This window comes from Pieris rapae, chromosome 11 (genome assembly GCF_905147795.1).
Source record: "Pieris rapae chromosome 11, ilPieRapa1.1, whole genome shotgun sequence".
Taxonomy (NCBI): domain Eukaryota; kingdom Metazoa; phylum Arthropoda; class Insecta; order Lepidoptera; family Pieridae; genus Pieris; species Pieris rapae.
In genome coordinates, this window is record NC_059519.1 from 7,368,736 (window position 1) to 7,390,697 (window position 21,962).

Below are 21,962 nucleotides of genomic sequence, written 5' to 3' on the forward strand. Positions count from 1 at the left end.
TACAGTTTAAAAAAAACTGTACTTATATCGAAGTAAGAGGTGTGCTTTGCGAACGCCCAATCGTCAAAATTCAAATAGGTATATCTAAATGGAGTACTTATATCTTGCCTATATATAATAAAAATCCCTTAATTCTGAAGAAACTTTGAACGTCCTAACATACTAATAAAAGCTTGCTTGCTTATATTGTATGACATCGAAGTTGGTTTTAAAGTATATGGGAATGACTATTGGTTTTAATAGGCCAGGAACGTTGCTAAGTATTCAAGACTACGACTAATAAGATAACAATTGTGCTTCGTCGACGTATGACTTCAAGAAAATCAGTTCAGTGGTTTTAAAATATATAATACTAGTGACCCGCCCCAGCTTCGCACGGGTGCAATGCTGATGAAAAGCAGGTTTTTATTATGTGTTGTTATTTCCGTCGCTGTATAGATCTATATTAAACGAACAATGTATTCGAGGATTTAATTGGTTAAGGATTAATGCTGTATTGGTTAAAATCGCTTCGAAAATTAGCCATTATTTGTGGTAAATGACAAAAAAAAGTTATTGTGGGTTATCCATTAGAGATAGACATATACCATCACGGACTTTTCTGTAGACCTTTTCAATGTGTACTTACAATACTTAGTACATTATTTTGATAAAACGCGTGGGGTTCAGCCTGCGTTTGCAATGTAAGCGGAAAAAATGTAATTATTTACGACATCACATTAGAAACCTCAAAAATAACAGTACTTCTCCACTATTTAATGGATGTTATTATACATAATATAAACCTTCCTCTTGAATCACTCTATCTATTAAAAAAACGCATCAAAATGCGTTGCGTAGTTTCAAAGATTTAAGCATACAAAGGGACATAGGGATTAGGGACAGAGAAGCAACTTTGTTTTATACTATGTAAATATTTATATGCCATAATATTCACAATAAAGTTTAAGCGCGGCAAAAAGTACGTGTCAAATTTAAAATTAATTAAAAAAAATCATTTTTTAATTAATTCCATGGTTTATGCGGAAAGAGAAATGTCGCCGTGAGATTTAACGTAAAGCCTAATTATTTTTTGATATGTTGCCTGAATATGATTAAAATAAAACTATAATAATATATTGTTTGGAAATAAAAAACATATCGCGATGCAAAAAGCAATATTAGTTGCCACAGTCCGCTTCTCACAGCATACTTTCATGGCACAGGCTATAAGATCATAACTTGTCTGTGACTTGTGCAGTAAACGAAATATAATTAATCTATGGAGAAAAATTGATAGATGTACCAACTAATTGAAAAATTTATCTAGAATCTAGATGATAAGGTCATAAGAATGAAGATTTAAATATTTAATTAATTGAGAACTCTTATGCTTTTGATGATTGGATTTGCAGTTCTCAAAGCTCTAATTGATAACGCAAAAGAGCATTAGTTTAATGTTGATAAAAGAAAATCCTCGATATCTTCATAAGTCTGAAAGACTACGCAACTCGTAAGATATTTTAAAATTCGAAAAACATTCAGAAGACAAAGGTATGTATTAAAATGATAATTGTATCATTGAACGTCACATAGGCCAACCAGTTAAATAATCTACTGCTGAAGTATAAGTAGGATATAAGTTTGATTCCGAAAGTCCAATAATAGAAAGTTCAGCAGTGTATGATATAACGTAGAGGTGAAATTATGCATATTATTTAACCTTGCTTAAATTTGAATGTAATCGAAAGTTTATAAATTTACATCTATGATCTAATAGCCATTTTAAGATCTTAGTTTCACTGTAGATTTCGTAGAACACAAACGTAAATCGTCATAAAATGAGTTATATTCTTGCGTCTGCAGTTTGTTTGCCTATTGTTTCTGAGTGTAAGTATTCTTACGATACCAAAAAGTTTAAATAGTACTTGACTGTGAATTTTTGTAATATTATTATTAAGTGTTATTTACAGCAGTTATTACTGAGCACAGATACACATATCGGAGAATGTCCAGTTCAGGTTTAACTTCTGAAGCTCAGCTTCGATACATGATTCAATGGTTTGAAGAGTTTAGTGAACTGCAGAGAGAGGATTTCTTGCCAATACTTGCTGCTGCTCATGGAGATAAACCTGATCAGCTAACTGCAGGTCTCTCTACACTTACCTGTGAAGACAAGCCCCTGAGCCTGTTTCAGTGTCGTGTAAGTTTGGTTTACAAGCATACTTATGAAAATAATGTACTTTATATTTTTAAAGTATATATATCTAAATGAATTCATGTATGAAATTCTGTATTTGGCCAGATAAATTTATGCTTGGACTTCATTGTTAAAATCATTAAATACATCAATACTTTGACCATGTCAATGACTTAATAAAAACTGTTAAATATTGCAGTTTTTAAAACAAAATTATGCCTAAACTATTAAAGAATAAGGTTTAATTTACTATTATTATTTTGCAGATTAAGCTATTCAATGAATGGTATCCAACATGGAATGAGGATCAAAAAGAACGCCTGATTAAGGCAGTAACCGAGACTGACCCAGATTTTGGAGAAAAACTCCAAGACATTCTTACAAATGGCATCAAAGTAAATGGGATGGACGAGTTTTTTGCTACAATTGAATATAGTGAAAATAATGAATCGATTGCAACTGAACAGCCATCAGAGGGAGAAAATCTAGTAACTCAAGAAGTTGCTGTAGAAATAGCAGCAGCTTCCTAAAATATTATCAAGGTATATTGAAATTGAGGAAATAACACATTTTCTTAATAACTTTAAAATAAATGTATCAACAATACTATGACACAATATGGAATCCAAAAAAAATATATGACTTTCATTTCATTGTTTTGTACAAAAACTTGTGCTTGCAAACTTTAGCTTAAACATTATTCTTGGAGTCTATATTTGTGTCATTCAAGATATTTATAAATGCTGCAAAAGCACAATATGTAGAGGTATAGAGAGAAGACTTTAAAACTATTTGGTTTCTTTAAGTTAAAAAGATGTTTGAGTCTGTAGAACAAAGAAAAAGAATCAAAAACATTTTTGGCATTATGAGCATCAGACTTAATCTTGACTGAAGGTAAAAGAGCGGTGTATTAATTTTATTATTATTTAATATTTCACCAATTATCTATGAGTTCCCAAATTGATATGAACTTATAATAAGGATAAGTATATACTTTTATACTTCAGGTGTGCAGCTTTTTTTAATGTCTTTTCATATAGATGTAAAAGAAAATGATTTGCATAGACCTACCTTTTTTGTTTTATATGTAATATAGTCATATATTTATTGCAAAGAAGCACAATTCTTCACATAGTTATACTATAAACATATATCTTGCCATTTGCAGTCTATTGATACACACTTACAAAACATTCCTATCTTTATGTGTATAGTTTTTAGTACATATATTATGTATCATGTAGTCTTAGAAAAGAAATATTAAAATGTCATTCCATTTTAAAGGTTGTCAAGTACAAATGTCAAAATTACATATACTACATTCCATTTAGCATTCATTTATAATTTCTATTTTATTTTGAGTAGGGATGGTAGAAATAACTCCTTTCGCTTCTCAAGAATTGCTAAGATAAGTCTTGAAGAATGAGTATATATTTTTCTTCGATAGAAAACATGCCCTTAATTAAAATTGAATCTCGCAGTTACAATTCTTTTAAACATTGACAAATACATCGGTGTTTTAGTTATGTTGCATCCAAAGAATATGAAACAAGTACAAAACACATATTGTGCCAAGCGTGAACATTCCTTTATTTTCATGTTAATATATTACTTTATTGTCATTGAATATTATTTCGTAGTGATAAAAGGTGCTGGCTATGTATGTGTGAATGAAAGTATCTGCAGTTTTTTCGTATTTAAATAAAGTATTATTCCCTACTTGTTGTTATTATTAGAAACCCCACACTGAATATGGTTGGATTATTTATTTTATGACCACTTTGAAAAATAAATTGATGTAAAAATATGAGACGTGAAAGGAACGAAGATTAATTCGATTTATTAAAAAACATTTCTAATGACACGAAATTTAAAATCTGACGTTGCACGTTGGATAAAATATTATTACATTTTACGTAATATTGCTTTAAAATTTCAAAATAACTTCACTTATTAATTACCGAGTTCCTTCCGTTATTATTGAATCCGGTAATAATAATGTGGTGAGAACACAATTTAACAATATAAAACTTTTTAGACTTAGCTCTGACAAACAGCTTACAACTTCGGACAGTCCGCACAAATAATGAATATCAACAATTAACAAAGGACAACCATTTATATTGTTTCGTGCCTTGTTATTTTTTTATATTTTTATACCAAGGCGCCAAAGCTACTTACTATATACATCTTGGTGTTTGCTAGAGATGTTCTGTCCCCTGACAATAAATGCCTAAATCGTTTGTTCCAAACACCAAAACATCTCCACACTATTGTGACTTCTAATGTGGGCATAATTGTATCCGAGTAGTACGAGTCTCCATGAACTTGACATGAGTTTCCATGAACTTGTTCCCTCTCAAAATATTGTTTAAACGGTTTTTTATTTAAAATCCGTAAGCCACGATTTAGGTTACCTATATCAGACTAAGGGCCTGTTTCACAATGTCCGGATAAGTTCCAAATAAGCTATTTATTACTTATTGGTAGGATAAATAGTATTTTTGCGTTTCACGACTGTCAGATAGCGCTATACGTCATGAAATGTGAAGTATCTCATTTGGAACTTTTATGTTTCGAATAATTTATGTGTTGCATAGCTATTTGGCACTTTATTCATACATTGTGAAACAGGCCCTTATACTAGGATGGCGGCTGGAATAACGCTAGTATGAACAGTTATGCAGACGTTATACTAGGTTTAGGTTATTCCCGGTTTATTAGTAGACATTTTGCTTATTCTTAGGTTATTCTTGGTATAAAATTTCATTCCACGTTTATTTCTACCACTGTTAGTGTTTATGTAATAATAAAAATTATATTAAAAATATAATAAACTACATAGAATATGTTGTCAAAGTGATAGGCAAATCTGTAATAGGCTGAAGCGTATCGAACATTTGTCAGGCATAGTACTAAGGTTTGATATTAGTAAGTATCCAGTCTCTATACGCAGTTACGCGCGTGAATACTGTTGGATATCCCAGAGTACCACACGGAGTTTGCCCGAACGATATGATACCAAAGAGGAACCAATTACTCCCATATCCTCGACCTGGTCTTCGTATTCCATAAGTTTGTCCAAAAAGACCTCCTCCAGAGTCACCCTTGCAACAATTTTCATTTCTTGTCCCGCCTCCTGCGCAGATCTGGGTGTCTCTTATGGATATTTTATGCGGGTGGTATAAGCGTTTGCAATCCTCATTGCTGGCCACTGGTATTTTAGCTTTAAGCTTTACGTCGGTGTTCGGACCTGTAAACATTCATTAAATAGGAAGAAAAAATTTAATATGCCCAGTTATATTAATTTCCTGAAAATTAATAGCTATAAATGTGACGCACGTATATTAATTATATTATAATGTTACGTATATATTGATAATTAATATATATAATGCGTTATCCTTAAAATCAACGAGTTTTTTTTTTATGGAGATGTACTGTGTGTACTCTGTCTATGGTATGTATTTTACGATAGTTTCCTCAAATATTTGTATACGTCAATACGATAATATTAGTTTTTGTCAAAAAAAATTTAAAAATCATAAAGGAAACACAATGTTAACATCGTCAAAAAGAATATAGAATATAGAAAAAGAGTATACATGAAATGCTTCTTTTTTTCAATTATTACCAGTTCTCAAATCAAAGACGAAGAAAGGAGGAGAAATACTAGGCAATAAACTCTCCGCCACTCTTTTTAATCCCCAAGTCTTTGTTTTACACAACGTTTGTAAGGAGCTGCAACCATTACACCACGTTCCACATGGCATCTTAAGTAACAAATAATAAGCAAATAAATTAAAAACAAAGATTTGTCCTCTATCAGTAGGAAGCTTGGAGAAATAGGAGCACGCACTTACATTCTCGTGGGAACAACTGCAAATACATAGTCGAAAAAACTAACATCACTGCATACACGAATTCAATTACAACCAGTCACCACAAGTAGCACCCGTTCACGAGTATGACGCATGGCCAGCCATCGGCCCCCTATATTTTAGAGAGGGACGCACCTCGACGCATGCATTTAGATTTAGCACAGTAGCTCAGTATATTGATAATAATTAATTTAGTTTACTACATACTATTTGAATATTAAATGTTCGTGCCGATTGAGTACTAAAAAACCATGGAGCATTTGTTAACTTTCCATATATTTTTTTAATTAATAACACCCTATTACGATTGTTACTCAATTTAAAATTAGATATATATTGCATTGCGATACATACCTACTCGCATTTAATTGACGATATCACTTACTTATATGATTTATCGAACCCCAACCGGCCACCTCAAGCAAGCGGCCCTCATATGAGCTATTCATTAAATCTTCTGTAAATGGTAGGCATATTGGTTTGACAAAATCTGAAAGAAAATTTTAAACAAATGAATAAGCAACCATCTCCTTTGCATGAACAAATAGAACAGGTCTAATAAAGCCAATTTTTCCACAGAAACCGATCAACCAAGAGTGGCTTTCGCATCAGGGGATCGGTCAGTTTGCTTAATATCTCTATCTTTTCATGATTTACTTCTTCCGGGCGGTCCAGGAAGGCCTTCGCGCCACGCGGGTGCTAGGCCCCATGATCTTCGCAACCTGAACTAGATATATCCGAAAATAAAATGCGTGAGAATTAATTGTTTTTAATTCTCACGTTATTGAATTGTGTAGGAAGGTTTAGGCCAAGACAAAGACTAGGTAGGATTAAAAATATTAGGAAAATTACGTAGCTTAATATATATAGAAATGAGAACTAGGTTTATCTAATACTAGCGATACTCAGGTTACACCTGCGTGAATATTGTAGTTTCATGTTATATTGATTTATTTTTATAACACAAAAACGATATATGAACTTCGTGAGATAAGCGCATTTAAGCAAAGACTTCAACTCAATAACTTTATGCACTAGCATACGTAATCGTTATAAATAACTCTTGTGCCTAATGTTTTAACGTATGATAAACTAGTGGTATTATTTTGGTGCTATGCGGAAAACTTAGCTGGTATAACTCATTTATGACTATATGGTATAAATACAGGTTTTTCCAAAGAGTACCTATAAGTAAAAGTTAGAAAATATATCGGTATTCCCCTAAATTGTATTCCTCGACCCTTATGATATAATTTTCCTGGTATTGTAAATTACGTAACATAACATATTTTGAACACCTTGATACAAAAAAGGTTACATTTTAGAATGCTATGTATAAGAGATGTTTCTCAGCGGTAACTTGTCAATAGGTTTAGTATAGGTCTCTTTACCCAAAATTACTAACGAAGGTTTACGTGTCCATGCTAAACGCATGCAAACTTAATTCTAAAAACTATGCATAAACATTTGGCGTACCACTAAATGCAACGCTCTGCTTTAGTCTCAATAGGGCGATATCGTTATAATTATTAGAATCAGATGCATTATAGTCTTCATGTGGTATTATTTCTTCTACAGCTACATCTACAACAGATGGTGCGCAGTCGCCATAATTACAATCAATTTCACTTGACGTGTTCCACTCTCCTAGACGAACGTTTGTCCTACAATAGACCAAAAATTATTAGACATAATTAAAACATAAAATGCGTCTATACACATATGGTTTACATAGTAAACCAGAGATAACTTAGTGGTTAAGCGGTTTGGAGAACTCCGAGGGCCCATCTTAAGGGCGTCTGGAGGACTGAAATATTTTTAGTGGTAAGGATCTCGCTAACCTTCTGAACTGCAGAGGGCTGATGATGGGATAATAAATGAAGTTAACCACAAATTATTACTGAACAAACCATTAAACACGTACCGTGTAGTATTACTCTGAAGTATTATATCTTGCTGCAACGACACAGCATAGGTGATTTAAAAAATACTTGAAAAAATTACACTTTGTATTGATAAACACTTCAGTCAGTTTTTTGAAGTCGGTTCAGTTCAGTTCAGTCGGTTATATCATAATGGGACTCATCTCACGGGATTGGATTTAAATTTGTTAAAAACGAATGTAAAATAGCCAAATTCCATATAACAAACAGGCATTAAAGGCAGTCACCAAAATTAATACCGATGTTGTTTTTTTTTAAAGAACGCTAATTTCTCGCTGTTGCCCTAAGCCTGTACAAATCAACTGGGCGAGCGTAGCTCGGCAGGAATCGGGTATTTTCTGCAACTAGCGCAGAGGAGTCTCTTGCGAGATTCGGATCTTAGCTCGGGCCGTCGCGGTCTGGTCAGTCGCCTGAAGGGCAGCACGGAAGCTCACTGGTGTGAGCGAAGCACGAAGTAAATCAGCCAAGGTGAAATCAGAAACAGAGTTTTGCACTTACAATTTGTAAGACAAGGCTGTAATGTCTCCCTTAACACAATGTGCCGCTGTCAGGACATAATTTGGTGATATGAGTACTCCTCCGCAATAGTATTTCTTCAAAATTGTATTGTCATTACCTATAAAAAAGACTTAGTGAGAAGAAACACCTAAATCTTATCTTTGGAAGTTATCTCGGATTATTATTTTTTTATAACAAATTAAGACGTAAAACGACTGTATTGTTTCCCTATTAAATACTAAAATTTCGTTAGATTTCATTGTAAATTAAATTTTATAAGTTAAAGATCATGTACTTTAGAATAGTATTACACTTAAAATAATAAATTATTAGATCGTGATGGCTCATCCCATATGTGATGTGTCGTTTCCTTTGACTAATATAGATCAAATATAACTTACGTTTTGTATATTGCAACATTGCCATCCACGAATGCTCATCTATATCGCACTGTATCCCATTAAATATTCTATCTTCGTATTGAATACCACAAACCGTCTCATTTGGAAGCAAAAACATCTTATTTGAAAGTTCTTGATAAGAATTCAATTCAGCATGGGATTTAGTTTCATTATTTTCATGAAGTATAGGACAGCAAACCTAAGTTTACAAAAAATATAACACGCTACTAACTTCAGAAATACAGTAAATTACACTCAATGGGGTCTCCCTATCATTGTTTTTTGAAGTATGCTTTGGTAAATCTAGTTTTATCTATAGTCGTAGTAAAAATAGTGACATAATTTTACCTTTGGTTTATTGTTATCAAAACCACAGTGAAGGCTTCTCAGCAAATCGACGGCTAGATAACTGTGACCATTTTTGAGTATTTCGACAGCTAATTTACATTCTTCCAACTTAACGCACGCTGAATATTTGCATTCTGAAGTGTTATTCTTACTACATTTCAATCCAAGCGTACATGTATTTATATAAGAAAAAACAGTATTTACAATACTCTGAACTTGCATAGTAATAATAAAAGTATTAAAAACGAATAGCAAGAAAATAAAACAAATTATAATGCGAGCGTGTTCTCCTGTGAGTCCCATTTGGGGTTACAGTCTCTCTTAGTCTTCTTCTGTTTTTCGGATATTTTCCTAACCTTTAGACTTCCTTGATGATTAATTTCCCAGGATTCAAATTGGGCAACACATAGACCATGGGTCCCTAAGTAGCAGCATTTGAGATTTTGGGATCGAATATTGATGACTAGAATTTGTATGTAGCGCTCTATTGTATTTATAAGTAAAATATTTAGAATATGTTTACCCTATGCAAGTTAACTATTTCTTAAGCCAATCGAACTTATAAAGGTGAAATAATCGTTAGAAATCTTAAGTAAAAAAGTAATATTTACCTCGTTCACTGCGTGCAACAATAATTTGCAGTGTAAAAACATAGATTAAAAAGAATTTACACATTATGGATGAAGATCGCTAGTCAAGTCCATGAACGACTGATAATATACAACAACTGGGTTTATTATGACCTTAGTTATTTTGATAACAAATATTTAAGGAAAATACGCCTAACGAATATTCTTGGCGATTGAATTACCAGGTTTCTTGAAGTCGTTTTACTGAACATGTAATTTTTTTCGTTGAATAGATAACTAATTCTAAACTCCTATAACTAATCAATGAACTTATGATAAGTACAGAGTTGAAGTGGTGTGAGGTGAACGAATTTGTGCAAATAGTTACGGTTCACGTATCAAGACTTGGTAACTCTGACTCATTTAGTGTGTGTGACGCGTCTAACTTGAACGATATTTTCAACTAAATACAGTATAGACATTTGGTCCTTCGGTTTGCTTTGGCCAGAAACAGGAAAATATAAAGCACTCACCAAAAGCCTTACCCAAAGTATGGCGTCAAGTATAGAAGAAAAACTGAAACATAGATAGCTCTATGTAGAATTCAGGGATTCCCGCAAAAGGGCCTGACGCTGTCGTGGGGAATTCCCCGCACCATACTCGCGATCTTTTAACAAATGATCGATGTCCTTTATCCTATAACATTTATTGCTTTTTACTTTCGATGGGGTGACACCACCAACTTCCGCAGCGGGTGCCACCCAAGGTAGCTACGCCACAGATTGATATTAGCTTACACTAGGCAACGGCGATACCGCATTTCCCTACGCCTGTCGCAAAATACCTTCGTCATTAATTATTTTGCGATAACAGGTTCACACACCTAATACACTGAACAAGAAAGTTTAATCAGGCACAAAAAACTAACGCCTCTGCAGAAATATAAAGAAAGCACAACTAAATATGTCAAACATTCTAGCTTCAGTGGGATCTATACTGAGAAACAGAAATCTTAGATATCCTTAATCGAACAAATAAATCAAGATACAATCATTGTGCATCGTGAAATTTATTTCATATTTAGAAGAGAATTTTGGATACAGATAATTAAGTTTAAATATAAAAAGGGGAGTTAGGCGTAACAATTGTAACCTGTGTCGACTATGAGTCTGAGTAGATCCAGATATTTTATATTTATCTATGATGTATGATGACAATTTGCAGATAAATACCAACCATAACCTATAAATGCCACCTTTGATATGATAAATTATTATAGCTATTAATTTACTTCTTATGAAAGCGAAATAATTATAATTCTTCTAGGTATTTAACATAAATATATTTATTTTACTTCCTAAGTCAATGTTTGGTAATCAAATAGTATATTATAAGACGACCTTGATTTGCTAGCATTAGCATGACATTGAAATAAAATATATGAAGTTTGAGGAACACGTTTTAATGCTACGAAATTATTTTTATGTGTTTTTATTTATAAATAAATTTGGTTTAGGTTCTTATTTGTTAGTTAACTTACACTTGTATCATATTTTCAGTAATTATAATTTGTGTTAACCGTTCGTTAAACATACTTCGTTGGTCTACATAAAAAACAGTGACATGAGTTACAAAAGATAGAAGAAACGAGACTTGAAACTTGAAAACTCTTTGAAGCCACCTAATAATGTATTAATTGCAAAAACAATTATTTTAATATTTCAAAAAAGAAACATCAATTGGAAAAATCAAAACTGTAAGAAGTAAAAAATTTCAAGTTCTAAATATTATCTACTTTTGACCAATAAAATAGAAGTTCGAAATTTGTTTTTTTTTTAATTGATTGATTCAGTCTCCAGAAGATCGATGTAATCCTACATTTCCCAGTCTATGGTTACATCGATCTTCATACATGTCACTTGTGCGCATTCCAGCTTGTGTTTTGTATTGTGTCCTTCAAATATCCTAGTATTAAATATGCAGAAGTCGGTTTTAGCATGAGCTTTGACCAAAATACGCGAACCCAGTAGATACTATTGGAATGAACTTCACATGCAATAAAAAGCAGGCATACATTAGATCTATTTATTTTAAGAATAAAAAGAGAAATTGACACAGTATAAAACCACTGTGTGTGTATTAACTAAACAATTGTAAAAAACCCTTGAATTTGTCTATAAAACAATTAATTGTTGTACATATGAAAATAAAACCTTATATAACATTTATATAATGGCACTTTATTGTGAGTATTTTTATAACAATCACATTTTATACATACATTTATTTTTATGTAATAATAAAACCACTAGCATTGTTTAGGATAAGCGCCATCTAGTAGAGTTCTGAATATGCTATATAATTACGGTTCAAGCTTTGATAGGATCCAATCGCTAAATGCAGTCACTCTAGTGTAGACTCCAGGCCAACCTGGTGTCCCACAAGGTGAAGGGCCATAGGAGACGACCCCAAAGGCGAACCAGATTTTCTTTTTCGTTGCCTGGCCCATAAGAGACCCACCAGAATCTCCACGGCAGGAGTCTTGACCATCCAAGCCTCCAGCGCACAGTTGTTTATCCGTGATGAGGCGTGATGCCAACGCATAAACCTCCATGCAGTTTTGGTGGCTCACAATTGGTAGTTTGACTTTCAATTTTACGTCGGATGTAGATCCTAAAATATACAAATGGTAATGTTGAAATCAGTCAAAGGAAGCCTTTTCAAATGCCTTTCTACTTGTAAAGTTCAGATTCAGTGGTATTAAGTCTTACCGAAAAGCTCAAGAAGATAATATGACATGTGTTAGAGAATTGGGTAGTGTTTTTTTGTATACTATACGATACAAACGATATAAATTTAAAAGTAGAACAAAATTATATTCACACATACATGTAAATATGGAGACGCACATGTGTGTGTATACATGATATGATTCTGTAATCATGTAGGTATGTATTAACATTTTAGCGAAATAAATGTCGCTATACCTGGGGTCATTCGCCGCTCAAATGTCAACAACTGACCACAGAGCGATATAATTTACATGTTTATGGATATAAAATTATCCATAACAGTAAAAACATACTTTATTTGTTATTATTTTGAGACTCGTGTAATACCATGTACAAAAGTACAGACAGTTAAAACATTATGTAGGTACGTAATATAGGTCATGCATCTGAATTATTTGTAAGATCTTTTTTATTGCCAATGGATAAAACAATTATTGGTTCAACGGACTCCGGACGCGATTAGCCATGGCGGCCTTTATTTTAATACTTACTATATTCCGTTTTGCCCCAACCTGCTACTTCCATATCCCAACCTTCATAGGAATTATCACGAAGCTCTTCTGAGGTCGGTAAACAGATAGGTTTCACAAAATCTGAAAAAATAAGTGGTTTTCGATCGTACAACACATATTTTTGTGTTGTAGCTTGCTTTTGAATTTTTTCGAATGGAAGAAAAATAGTATGTATATTTATTTATGAATTCACACTTCGTTAGATTTATACTAAAACAAAAACATACAAATTATAAGGGATGCAACGGGCGGCCTTATTGCTAACAAGCGCAACCAGGCAACCCTAGTAAGGGAAGAATCTATCAATACCAAATCTTATAAAAAAATTAGAACCTTAAATATTAATAACCAAACTTAAACCTAAACAACAAATCTCACTGATTCTTGAGTGGCGATGCAATACAAAGGAGAAGGACGTACAAGAATTACAAAAGTTTAAATCTCAAAAGCTTAATAATCTACCTAATATTAAATTATTAAGAAAAAGAAAGAAGCCAAGAAGAAAATTGTATTATAGCAGCATACACAATATTCACAAAGCTGAGTTTAAGTTACTGTCACCAGGAATACTGATTTTCAGACATTCAAGAATGAATATGGATGAATGTCATTTAGGTTTCATTAATGTTTAGCTAAGATAGTAAGTAATTTCACTTATTTTTGTATTACAGCTTTATTTATGGACTCATCAATGTTATTGAGTCAAACACTGTTGCGAATAGGCGTCAAAACTCACCATTAAATTTCACCTCTCTTCCCAACCGGATGAGAGCTATATCATTCTGTTGATTCCCATCTCTTGGCCTATAATCTTCGTGAGGGATAAGTTTCTCGACAGGCACATCCACGACTGGGGGGCTGCAATCATTGCTTCGGCAATCCATATCGCTCGTTAAATTCCATTCACCAAGACGCACATGACTTCTACAATTAATAAATACTATTTTATTATTATTATTAGAGCAGTGTTGGCCTAGTGGCTTCAGCGTGCGACTCTCATATCTGAGGTCGTAGGTTCGATCCCGGGCTGTGCACCAATGGACTTTCTTTCTATGTGCGCATTTAACATTTGCTCAAACGGTGAAGGGTGCAGGTGAAATTTATTTATTTTACATGCGATTAAGCGATTCATAGGGGAAAATAGAGTGTCTTAAATCAAATTACATTAATGTTAGCTTAGGCCGCAACAACTCTAAGTACATGTACATGCCAGTTAAAAATCAGCAAAGTGTCTCACAACTTTTAACTTCACATGAATGATATCCAGCTGCCAGTAAAATAATCATTGATTCTTCTAAAATAATTACCTTAAGAAATATATTTTAAAATGATAATTACAATAAAAACGTTTTACAAGAATTACAATAAACTGGCCGACAGCCAGACCAAACTCAGTAAGTTAAAAATATATTATTTAATCTATATTTCACTTACAAACAGAAAAAGTAAAAAATGTCTTCTAGTCGAGCACTTTTTTCGAGATGACATAAACAAAACGTGTGGAGCATGACGTACAGACTCGAGCGTTAACGCAAGTTCGGCTCTGTACAAGTCGTCGGAAATATCTGCGAACCTGGCTTAATGACGTCATACAAACTGGAGAGATAGCAAAAAAATTTAAGATGTAAAAATAAAAAATATTTTATTTGTGTACTTATTTTTATTGAGTTTTATGTAGTCCTACCCATCTTACATACAGCACTAAATAGGTAGTTTATGTAATATTTCACCAAACACAGAAACAATAAACACTAAAATGCGATTACGAAAGCAAGAATAATACACGTTTTTTTTTTTTTGTACATCGAGAGCGTACAAAGAATATGGCGAGAGAACGTTGCGGTATTTGCTACCGCGGCTAATAAATAGTCTACCCAATCACATAATAGATAGCCTAACACTAACCAACATAAATTTAAAATAAAAAACTACTTTAACATGCATTTGTCGCGCTCCTAAACAAGACTGCTATGGTTACATTAATACAAACCACAGCGGTTTTCTAATGTAACATATTGTGATATAATATATTATTTTGGTTTTTTTTTTATATAGAACACGGGGGAAACGGGCAGAAGGCTCACCTGATGTTAAGTGATACCGCCGACCATGGACACTCTCAATGCCAGAGGGCTCGCGAGTGCATTACCGGCCCTTTAAGAATTGGTACGCTCTTTTCTTGAAGGACCCTAAGTCGAATTGGTTCGGAAATACTTCAGTCGGCAGCTGGTTCCACAAAGACAGAATTGTTAAATAATATATAAAAAGAGAAAAAAATACTTACAGTTTCCAACTTGGTGGTATGTCAGCTCCTTTGATACAATGAGCAGCGGTCAGAATGTAACGCGATGATATGAGGACTCCACCACAATAAAATCCGTGGCTCCCCTTTGCTATAAATAGAAAGCTTGTGATTGCATTTTTAATCCTTACATTGTCCAATAAAATAAAATAAAATAAAATAAAATACGTTTATTTTGGAACATAAGATATTCTATGTATCACTTATTCCACGTCAATCAATTCAAGCTTGTAGGCATCCCTACTCATCGGCAAAGACAGAGGGTGTAGGCCGAGAGAAAAAGCCGGCGCAATAGACGGGTTGAATGAAATGTGTCTTGATATTTCTACAACTGAGACGTTTCCTGTAAGCTGTGATTATTTAAAAGAACGTTGATGAAAAAAGTACAGAGTTCGCGTATTTCAAGAAATTAGTGGCAGTGTTAAGTGCATATATGAGTTTTTTTCCGCATAATTTGTGTATTTTTAAGTCCGCGTCATAGACTTTAACCTTTTATTGAAAAGGATAAAGTCTATGACGCGGACTCATTTTTCTCGGATGTAACAGAGATGGGAGTAACGCCAAATCCCGAAATCTTTATTAGGTACTTTATATTAAACATATATAAAACCCACGACCGATGTGCTGGTCGCAAACCCAATGCACAATGCTCAAACAAAATTACAGTATTTTATAATAAATATTAAAGGCACTTGTTGATAATAACATCATCCGAATATAATAAAACAGGCAAATTATCCTTTAGATGCGGTTTTCGCATACGTAATTAATATTTACGATAAGATCAACAAAGGAAAACCGTGTCTTTATTTTTATAACCCACAGTATTTCCTAAGTGTCGTAAGATCAAAATATAGCCTTCACGGCTCAGTTGGTCATGCAATAGTTAAAGATACATTAGTTTATTGTAACAATACACGGAGTGATGACGTGCAAAAAAATTGTTAAAAATTTAACCAATAAAAATTGAAAAAAAATTGAATTTTAACCAATAAAAATTGAAAAAAAAAGAAAAAAAAAATAATTTTTTTTGCTGTAATATTTATAATTTAACTTTTAAATTATAAATATTACAACGGTTTACAGTTTCCATGACCGACATTATGCCCAGGTTACATGGAATGAATCTTTCTCGCAAACCGCGAGGGCGGGGGGAGTGGGGAGAATGTTTTAGTGTGAACTCGCTACCCATCTGACTTCCCGCATCAACGTCGTCGGGATCGTGGCAGTGTTTACTGACGTCCGAACCTAATAGTAAATCCACAATCTCAGATTGAACTAAATCTGAGATCAGACCGTGACAGCCGATCGATCACCTATCTGCATCCCAATAACCAAACCCTACGAAGACAATCCATTTTTGGCGACGGATAGATGCAAACTCTTCGCTCTTTACACTCATATTTCATAATCAATATAAACCAAATAAAGTAAATCAAACCGTAAAAATAATATTAATATATACCGGTCTATGTTTAAAACATATCAAATCGCTTTTTAATTGTTTTAAAAACCGTTATAAATTAAAATCTTAAAATAGGATATTGGCACAGTTGAACTGTCATTTTCACACAAAGGTCTTACACATACACCGATCCGACCTATCATGGATAGCTTGCATAGATGGCTATTACAATCCGTCTATGTCAAATGGTCAAAAATTGATTGAAATAGTTTATTTGATTTGGGCGTAATACCTCAACAAAAAATGTTATGTCTAAAGGCATTTACTTCCTATGAAATACTAATAGCGTACAAGTATGCGTATAAGTCAATAAATGGGAAAATATTCTACAAATAGGAAACGTGTTTGAATTCGTTCTATTATTTATAGAAATATATTAATAGACTTTTTTTTATTTGGTTCAAAAAATTAGGACAAACACGTTAAAATTAACATACATACGAAAAAATAAAAAGCGGTGTCGTCCCTAAAACATGTGGACACGGCCAGCGAAATCAGCTAAATACAATAAACAGTGTTAATACAAAAACAACCATACATTTAAAAACTTCTTGGGTTACATGTCATTGTGAGCATGATTAGGTTTAGTGGTTTCGTACTCTGCGATACCATACTACCATAGGTACTTACGTTTGTCATATCGCAGTAACGCCATCCATGGATGTTCATCAATGTCGGTCTTATCACCTCCATAGATCCTTTCGTCAGTTTGAATACCGCATACCGAAATGTTTGGCAGTAAGTTTTCTCTACCAAACGTTACAAATATTGGGGGACAGCAAACCTAAAACAAGCGTGTTTAGAAACGTGTAATAAAAGTAACGAGTACGTTATCAGATTAAGGGCCTAATAAGTATAAAGTACCAAATAGCTATGCAACACATAAATTATTCGAAAGATAAAAGTTCCAAATAAGATACTTCACGTTTCATGATGCATAGCGCTATCTGACGGTCGTGAAAGGCAACAATAGTGTTTATCCTACCATTATGTAATAAATAGCTTATTTGGAACTTATCCCGACATTGAAACAGGCCCTAAGAATAATAATCTCCCTCGTAACTACGAGTAATTTTTTAACATACGGAATTTACACTAGACTTTCGTCTCGACTCTGAATCTGGGAGCCAGTCGCTCAAAGCCTAAATTATGAAACAAATCTTGTTTATGAATATTGCAGTTTTATTTAATATATATACTCTTGTATAACAATATTTTATAACTAATTATCTTAGTCTAAACACATCAACACTAATAAATAACACGATTTTTGTAAACAAATTATTCGTTGAAGTCGAAAATAAAAACTATTTATTTACTTTAATAATAAATCTTAAGCTTTTTTAAAGTGTGTTATTCAAGGGATTTTTTAAATGAAATAAAAATAAATTGTTGGCTATATAAAATATACAAAGGAATTAAACAGTTCTAGAAAAAAAATCTCATTATATTAGGTTGGGTAGGAAATCCCTATATTTACATTAATTTTTTTATAGTAAACAGGCATTTGAAGATTCCGCGCCATTCAGAGCCGAAATCGTTTTGGAAATACAAAGTAATGTTACTGTGTGAGTGTGTTCGAAATTTGAAATGTTTCAGCAAACGCAGCAATGCTATATACGACCAATCTCTCTCCAAGCGGCTTGATCCTTTGGCGTTGCGTAGAGATGTGGGGTCACTCTGCATTTTCTACCGCATTTACCATAGAGGGTGTTCATAGGATTTGTTCGGATTAATGATACCTGCAGCTGAGTTTCATCATCGGACGTCGAGGCAGAATACGAAATTCCAGCCGTATCACCTCGACGTCTGCGGTTTCACAACTGCGCGTTTTCAAGGCAGTTTTGGCCACGCATCACCACATTGTGGAACCAGCTGCCCATTGAAGTATTTCCTAACCAATTCGACTTAGGGTCCTTCAGAAAATGAGCGTACAAATTATTAAAAGGCCGGCAACGCACTTTGAGCCCTCTGGCATCGGGAGTGTCCATCGGCAGTGTTATCACTTAACATCAGGTGAGCGTCCTGCCCGTTTGCCCCCTGTTCTATAAAAAAAAACGAGGGGCACCCCTATTCTAGGATAAGACTACGGTTGGTGGGGCATTTACCGTTCCGTATCTCGATTTAAGACGAAATAACATATCGTTCGTGTGATAGAAATTCCACTTTTTCGCCTGTAAAATGATCAATGTAACTGACGCAAATATGTACCTGTCCTATGTATGTGACACATGTGTTCATAATATTCGACTATTACAGTCTCGCTACAGATTGTTGTTTGTCAATTAAATTTTAATCCAAGATATTACTTAAAATCTATATTAATATTAAAACAAGCACTAAATAACCTTACGTGCGGTTTATCCCTCTCAAAGCCGCAAGACGTTTTTCTTAAAATGTCCTGAATATTTTTGACGTTTAAATTTTCGTAAGCCAATTTGCATTTCTCTATTGGCAAACAGACTGCGTCACCGTTGCAATCTGCAAAATAATTTATATTTACTTCATCAGTTTACAGTAATTTAATTATATAAATATATGATAATTATATTAGATAACAGTGTTTTAACTCTTTAACTCGTGTGTGGTCTCCCTGGTGTTTTAACACCCTATTTATTGTTAATCTTTAATTAGCAGCTGGTTCGTACGTACTGCGTACTAAGTAGATCCGACAGGATTCCAAGCGCCTTCGCTCGCATCGTTATAATTAGAAAATAAATATTCGTCGAAATTGGTTTTTTAAGTTCCGACGAAAACGAAACAATTATTAATATCATTATCTAAAGGGCTTTACGTACCCTTCTAGGCATAACTGTTGGTATTTTTGCATTATAAACATTACCAAGTAAAACACCCTACAAAACAATAGTCGTTATAAAATAATATGTAGTTTTAACACTTTCAACACTTTTTGTATGCTTATTTTAGTTAACTGTCATAATATCATTGTAGTTCATCCATAAATATACTTTTAGGCCCGTATTTCAATTTCTCTGTTAGGCTTTGTCAAATATGTGAAAAAAATGGCTTGAGAAGATAAATTGAACTTTTGAAGTACCGTAAATAGAGAAGTAAGAGACAATACTTGTTTATTCAGCTCTCATTACAACAATTTGTGAACGCAAGAAGTAGGGATCTAAGTAAATTACAATTTTAAACATCAATATCGTGTGTAGATGACATCATGTCATTATCAAAAGACGTTATTAATAATTTTTCCTTATTGACAGTTTTATTGCGAGTTGCTTTTCGACGTTTCGTATCGTTTTAAATACAACGCAAAACTGTATATTAATATCAATCTATTTCTACAACTAATCACATAATTACTCAGTCTATATATTTTTTGTTGTTCGGGAATTTGTTAATTGTCAACGTGTAACAATTGTACAGCGAACACATCACACATTTAACACAGAATCCTTATTTACTAGTTTACGATATCTTACCCTTGAGTGCTGAAATGGACACAAACAAACAAGTCACACATAATGCAACCCACAACTTATACATCATTGTAATGGACTAACACAGCGTATATGTTTGACACAGTGATAAGTTTGACCGGTCATCCGAGGGTTATCTATAAGTTTTTAAACATGGCTTTTGTCTGCCGAACACGACCGACTCGTTCGGAGTATACATTGACAATAAGCTGTTTGTGATGACGCTTATGACTGGTTTTGAGGTGTTGGGGAATACCTGTACTGTTTTGACGTTTTTCCTTTTGGGTTACGAAATAAAAGCTTTGTTAGTAAGGAATTTACATAAACACTTCTCAGTTTTGTTGTAGTTAAGTCACTAAATTTTATTTATTTGATTTGAATTGATTTAGCCGTCGACTTTGTTAGCGCCTTTCAAAAGTTAACTGTTTGTACCGCTATTACACCGTTTAGAAGTAAAAATTGTTTGCAATATATTTTACGAATTAGTCAAAGAACAGATTACTTGAAAAGAAAAAAGATGAGAGTTTACATTTAAAAATATCTAGAAAGGAGACATAAAGAAATTTACATCAACTTTAATTATTTAAAAGCAGAGAATTTTATTTTGAACACAAAAATGTATAAATTTATGAACGTCACAGTCTACGTACGGGCGTAAATTAAAAGCCACATTTCTAAACGTAACTTTTGCTATATTGTTTTTACACATCTGTACTCACTAATCACTCTCGATACAATTATGTAAATTTATGTCCCGAAACAATTTCAGGCCTAATGCGAAAAAGATGATACTTCTTAACAACTGCCAGTAAAACGGGTTTGTTGATAGAATCTTCCATTTATTATAAATATTTTCGATAAACATTCGCCACGCAGCATTAGACTTTCGTATCAATGGTTTTCTTTTCTAAAAATATAATAAAAATACGTTTATTTTGGAACATAAGATCATCATGGTATCACTTATTCCACGTCATTAAATTCGAGCCTGTTGGCATCCCTACTCATTGGCAAAGAAGACAGAGGGTGTTGGCCGAGAGAAAAAGCCGACGAAAAAAAGTCTCGGTACTCTTTTGAAAAACAAGCAAATCATCAAACAATTCTACAATATTTAAAACAAAATATTGATTCTTGTTATATCTTATATGAATTAACTAAGCTTAGAACTCAAACTGTTCTGAAATATAAACGCTAATTAAATATTCATGGGTGGATATCAATACTTCAGAGCAGTTTATAAAAAAAGTAAGTTCTAACTCTTTTTCTTTGGACTGGACTTTCCATGCTTGTCTTGTCCACTGCACGTGATGTTGAAGCTGCTGATTGCGTTTCATCCATTTTGTTCGTCTCACTTGCTAATTTTACTCTGTTATCGCTCATAATTTAACCTATAAAAAATGGTTTTCATTGAGTTTAATCTCGTAATTTTAGTTGCTAATTAGCCACCTATACTTATTAACTGAGAGTAATTAATTAAAATGATATATTTAGTGGCTCCCTTTGGGACCTTGAATAACTTCGAAATCAGCCTTCACTTAGGACTGCCCATATATACCCCCAATGGCTTTGAAGTAAGTAGCCTTTTACACCATGGCCTCTATTGCCAAAGTTCAGAGAAAATCTGTC

General features: G+C 33.3%; 3 protein-coding genes across 3 annotated transcripts; 1 reads left to right on the forward strand and 2 right to left on the reverse strand.

Annotated features, from left to right (window-relative positions):
• The first annotated feature begins 1,601 nt into the window (after positions 1-1,601).
• On the forward strand, positions 1,602-3,898 carry LOC110994066 (uncharacterized protein C14orf119). The gene is made up of 3 exons (XM_022260553.2): positions 1,602-1,869; positions 1,953-2,182; positions 2,446-3,898. Exons 1-3 carry the CDS (start codon positions 1,821-1,823, stop codon positions 2,707-2,709), a joined length of 543 nt encoding a protein of 180 aa, XP_022116245.1. The 5' UTR covers positions 1,602-1,820; the 3' UTR covers positions 2,710-3,898.
• Positions 3,899-4,794: 896 nt separating this feature from the next.
• Positions 4,795-9,972, reverse strand: LOC123689549 (CLIP domain-containing serine protease 2-like). The gene is made up of 7 exons (XM_045630039.1): positions 9,862-9,972; positions 9,251-9,384; positions 8,903-9,101; positions 8,502-8,619; positions 7,537-7,724; positions 6,446-6,550; positions 4,795-5,432 (listed from the first exon to the last, which is right to left on the reverse strand). The coding sequence occupies exons 1-7, from the start codon at positions 9,923-9,925 to the stop codon at positions 5,095-5,097; spliced, it is 1,146 nt and encodes a 381-aa protein (XP_045485995.1). The 5' UTR covers positions 9,926-9,972; the 3' UTR covers positions 4,795-5,094.
• A 1,918-nt stretch (positions 9,973-11,890) lies between these two features.
• Positions 11,891-20,550, reverse strand: LOC110994080 (CLIP domain-containing serine protease 2). The gene is made up of 7 exons (XM_022260569.2): positions 20,340-20,550; positions 19,244-19,371; positions 17,521-17,674; positions 15,408-15,516; positions 13,860-14,047; positions 13,103-13,204; positions 11,891-12,492 (listed from the first exon to the last, which is right to left on the reverse strand). The coding sequence occupies exons 1-7, from the start codon at positions 20,404-20,406 to the stop codon at positions 12,182-12,184; spliced, it is 1,059 nt and encodes a 352-aa protein (XP_022116261.2). The 5' UTR covers positions 20,407-20,550; the 3' UTR covers positions 11,891-12,181.
• Between the last annotated feature and the right edge of the window lie 1,412 nt (positions 20,551-21,962).

Excerpts from the sequence above, each read along its gene's own strand:
- LOC123689549 (XM_045630039.1), bottom strand. The coding sequence starts at position 9,925 with ATGTGTAAATTCTTTTTAATCTATGTTTTTACACTGCAAATTATTGTT. Across the intron at positions 9,385-9,861 it reads TGTTGCACGCAGTGAACGAG|AATGCAAATATTCAGCGTGC; the intron begins GTAAATATTACT and ends ATAACACTTCAG. Across the intron at positions 6,551-7,536 it reads GCAGAGCGTTGCATTTAGTG|ATTTTGTCAAACCAATATGC; the intron begins GTACGCCAAATG and ends ATTTTCTTTCAG.
- LOC110994080 (XM_022260569.2), bottom strand. The coding sequence starts at position 20,406 with ATGATGTATAAGTTGTGGGTTGCATTATGTGTGACTTGTTTGTTTGTG. Across the intron at positions 19,372-20,339 it reads GTCCATTTCAGCACTCAAGG|ATTGCAACGGTGACGCAGTC; the intron begins GTAAGATATCGT and ends ATTATTTTGCAG. Across the intron at positions 17,675-19,243 it reads TTGAGAGGGATAAACCGCAC|GTTTGCTGTCCCCCAATATT; the intron begins GTAAGGTTATTT and ends CGCTTGTTTTAG.
- LOC110994066 (XM_022260553.2), top strand. The coding sequence starts at position 1,821 with ATGAGTTATATTCTTGCGTCTGCAGTTTGTTTGCCTATTGTTTCTGAG. Across the intron at positions 1,870-1,952 it reads TTTGCCTATTGTTTCTGAGT|CAGTTATTACTGAGCACAGA; the intron begins GTAAGTATTCTT and ends TGTTATTTACAG. Across the intron at positions 2,183-2,445 it reads TGAGCCTGTTTCAGTGTCGT|ATTAAGCTATTCAATGAATG; the intron begins GTAAGTTTGGTT and ends ATTATTTTGCAG.